The sequence below is a fragment of the Tupaia chinensis genome, unplaced genomic scaffold (genome assembly GCF_000334495.1).
Source record: "Tupaia chinensis unplaced genomic scaffold, TupChi_1.0 Scaffold147193_1, whole genome shotgun sequence".
Lineage (NCBI taxonomy): Eukaryota > Metazoa > Chordata > Mammalia > Scandentia > Tupaiidae > Tupaia > Tupaia belangeri.
The window spans coordinates 38,072-42,111 of record NW_006207044.1 but is presented as its reverse complement, the minus strand read 5'-3'; the positions used below and the strand labels follow the sequence as shown (position 1 = coordinate 42,111).

The 4,040-nt window shown below is 36.6% G+C and overlaps 1 protein-coding gene across 1 annotated transcript; it reads right to left on the bottom strand.

Moving 5' to 3' along the window:
• Positions 1-878: 878 nt before the first annotated feature.
• LOC102496730 (olfactory receptor 6C74-like) lies at positions 879-1,857 on the bottom strand. Its single transcript, XM_006169534.1, has one exon. The coding sequence runs from the start codon at positions 1,815-1,817 to the stop codon at positions 879-881; it is 939 nt and encodes a 312-aa protein (XP_006169596.1). The 5' UTR covers positions 1,818-1,857.
• Positions 1,858-4,040: the final 2,183 nt, after the last annotated feature.

Sequence of the window (4,040 nt, the reverse complement as noted above, 5' to 3'; positions counted from 1 at the left end):
TAAGTTCATTTACATATATTTTTTTTTGGAGCGGTTTTTGCTATAGGGCACGTGTGCTTGCCAGACAGACAGAGAGAGACAGAGAGACAGAAAGCGAGAAATCACCCCACCGGGAGGATGGCCACGTCGCAATTCCTTCTCCTCCATTCTCCTCTTGGGATCTTGGGCACGCACACACACATGTCCGGCGTGAGTTTTAAGCCACCGGGTCCGGGATGCGAACTGTAGTCGACTACATGGGAGTCCAGCGACAGAGCCATTATGCAAACTGCTGGTCCCAGTAAGTTAATATATTTTAACCAGAGTTGGAACTATTGTGAATAGTAATTTTCTCAAATAAAACTAAATTATTAGTTTCGTTAAAACATACTTCAAACTATAGATACAGATGTAGATAGATATATTTTTTCAAAGGCAAGTGACACTGATAGATCAGTGCTACAAGTTTCTGTTGATTTCTTTAAATAGAATATAGCCCATAAATTGGTAGTATGACAAAAAATATACATAAATATTAGTTTCATGATGATCATAAAAGACAGTATAATCAACTTTGCATTACATCATAAATTATAATTTATGAGAAACAATATTTTAAAGTCATATATAATTCATTAAAGAAAAAAATTGAAATAATTAGCTCAATTTCTTTCAGCTATATAAAGGGAAAGGAAGCAATATGAAGAAAATAATCATATTTAAAATAGAATTAAAAAAATTAGTTTCTTCACATCAAAGGTTTTTATAAAAAAAATTGAAAGGACATGATTAATATTAAAGCGAAAAAAGGAGAAAACTGTGTATTAGAAGCACCCAGTACATACAACATTATTAGAGACTCCTTTCTTCAACTTATTTACATGATGCAAATAGAATATTTATTTCTTTGATAAAGAGACAATTCTATATATAATATTCACGAAAGCCTTTTTCACTTGTTGGTTCCTCAAACTATAGATAAAAGGGTTCAAAAGTGGAGCAACAGAGGTATTGAGCACTGCAATCCCCTTGGAAAAAGATGATTTTTGTTTGACTGACGGTTGAACATACATGAAGATGCAGCTGCCGTAAGAAATGGATATCACAATCATGTGAGAAGAACATGTGGAAAAAGCCTTTTTCCTCTGACTGGTTGAAGGGATTTTTAGAATGGCCATAGTGATATATGTATATGATATTATCACCATAACCAGTGTAACCAAGAGTGTGACCAATGCTGAGATGAATCCCATCATCTCAAGAAGGTGTATGTCTGAGCAGGAAATCTGCAAAAGGGGAGTGGTGTCACAGTAGAAATGATCAACAACATTGGAGCCACAGAAGTCGAGATCTAGGCCTAAGAGGAGTGGTGGAAAGATGACAAAGAATCCGGCAAACCAACAAGTGAGGACGAGTTGGATGCAGACTTTGTTGCTCATGATGGTCGTGTAGTGCAGGGGCTTACAGATGGCCACATAGCGGTCATAGGACATGGCTGCCAGCAAGTAGAACTCAGATGCCCCCAGAAGAAAGGCAAAAAACACTTGAGTGACACAACTATTATACGAAATGGTTTTGTCCCCAGTTGCCATGATAGCTAGCAATTTAGGGATGCATGTAGTAGTGTAAGAAATTTCTAAGAAGGAAAAATTCCGAAGGAAAAAGTACATGGGAGTCTTAAGGTGAGTATCCACCAGGGTGAGTGTGATGATGATCAGATTGCCAGTAATGCTTAGCAAATAGGTGAGAAGCAGGAAGACAAACAAGACAACCTTCAATTCTGGGTCATCTGTCAAACCTGCTAGGATGAACAGTGTCAGTTTAGTATGGTTTCCCATCGTGATCCTCTGACTTTTACCAAGTCTGAAGAGAATAAGGAATAACAATTTCTTTTAAAAAATATAGCAATGATAATAAGAGTTTAAGGTAAAGTTAGGAAAATAATGTTCAGATAGAGCAAAAGAGTGCTCATTCTTGTTTTAAAGATGGTTATGTCAGGAAGAACCATAGTTTGTATTCCCAATGTTTCTGGATAGAGTTGTCTTTAACTTGCAGTCCTATCCAAGAAAAATCTACTTAATGTTAGCCATAGTTCATTAATTCTATGTGAATAAACTAGAGCGAATTAAAGAAACTTAAAGCAGAAAAATGATTTTTCTTATGTGATGCTACTTGTGTTGGAATGACATGCCAGGACTTCCTGTTAAAGAGGTTTAATTAAATAAAATTAAAGAAGTTTCCAAAATGACAGTTGTTATTAGGATTGCAATCCCCACTTAATATATACCGAATGTCCGCCCTCTATAACTGAAACTGATGGGCTAAAGGAAGTACAAACACAAGAGGTGGATGTGAATGCCAGATGTGGTATGTGTGGAGGAGTGGGGCCTGGGGAAGAACATTTGGAAGAGAGATACGAAGACAGCATTGTCGAGACAGGGAGGTAGTGTTGTTATATTTTGACCAACTCGAATGGAGAGAAATGTTTATATATTGAAATGATAACCTTATAAGCTAAATAATGTAATTGAATGTATTAAAATGTAATTAAAACATATAAAAAAAAGAATTGCAATCATCCAGGACCAGCAGTTAGCATAATGGCTATGTCGCTGGACTCCCACGTAGTCAATCGCAGTTCGAGTCCTGGACCCGGTGGCTTAAACTCACATCGGGCGCATGTGCATGCGTGCGTGCCCAAGATCCGAGAGGAGAATGAAGGAGAAGGGATTGCGGCGTGGCCACCCCCTCTGGGGGGTGATTTCTCCCTTTCTGTCTCTCTGACTCTGTCCGTCTCCCCCGCCCTATAGCAAAAACAACTAAAAAAAAAAAAAAAAAAAAGAATTGCAATCATCCAAATTTTGCTTTACACACACACATACACATTCCTAGCCATCACCAATAAGCAGTACTAGTTTACATCTATCATTTACTCAACTAACCAAACTCTAATGCCTTATTCTTGTCTCAATTATTTTCAGTTAATGTGATCCCATGTCAAATAAGTTAAAATAAAGCATAGAATATTTCATTTGCTATTCTCATTAGTATTTCCATCATCTCAAACTCTTTGTAACCCTCTACCTTTTCCACACTGTACCCCCAAAACCAAATTGACTGGAACAGAGTAGTGATTTTGGTGTATACAGCAGTCCTTCTCAATTTTCCCTTACGTTTTTGTTCTGAGAATGGATCAGGTAAAGTGGAAAGTGAACTATAAAGATGTACAAGCAGAGAGAAATATGTAAATAGGAGTTTAGGAAACTGTAAGAGTGGGAGAAATAAAGACAAAGGTATATGGAAACCTAGAGCAATAATGAGGATTTTAGAGGTAGGATAATGAGCTTGAGGGGTAAAAAAAAAAAAATAAAAATATGTAAATTGGTAAGTTAATTTGTAAAAGAATGGCCGCCATCAAGTAAAATTCAGATGCCCACAGAATAAAGGCAAAAAACACTTGAATGGCACAACTATAATAATAGTTTTGTCTCCGGTTGCCATGATAGCAATTTAGGGATGCATGTGGTAGTGTAGGAAATTTCTAAGGAAAAATTCCGAAGGAAAAAGTACATGGAAATCTTAAGGTGAGTGTCCACCAGGGTGAGTGTGGTGATGATCAGATTGCCAGTGAGGCTTAGCAAATAGGTGAGAAGCAGGAAGACAAACAAGACAACCTTCAATTCTGGGTCATCTCACAAACCTGCTAGGATGAAATTTCTTTCCATCTGCTTCTATTCTTTATACTTACATTTTTGTTCTCTAATATTGAAAATGTGAAAAATTTTGAGTTCAGCATGACCTAGAAAAGAAAATACTTGGTGAACTTCAAATGCATAATAAATTACAGAACAATGTTGACACAACTATTAGCAGGCATGTTTCTCCCTACTGGAAGGATATTTAAATATATTGCTAACATACAATTAAAGATATATTCATAGGAAGCTCTCTTAGACATCTAGCATGTGTTAAGTGAAATACGAGATTAAGAAACACATTGTTCTGGTTTGCACAGCTAGTAAATTGGAGATCTAGAATTAAGACTGAAAGTATTTTCAAAG

Bases quoted from the DNA above. Each gene is read 5' to 3' on its own strand.
- LOC102496730 (XM_006169534.1), bottom strand. From the start codon at position 1,817: ATGGGAAACCATACTAAACTGACACTGTTCATCCTAGCAGGTTTGACA.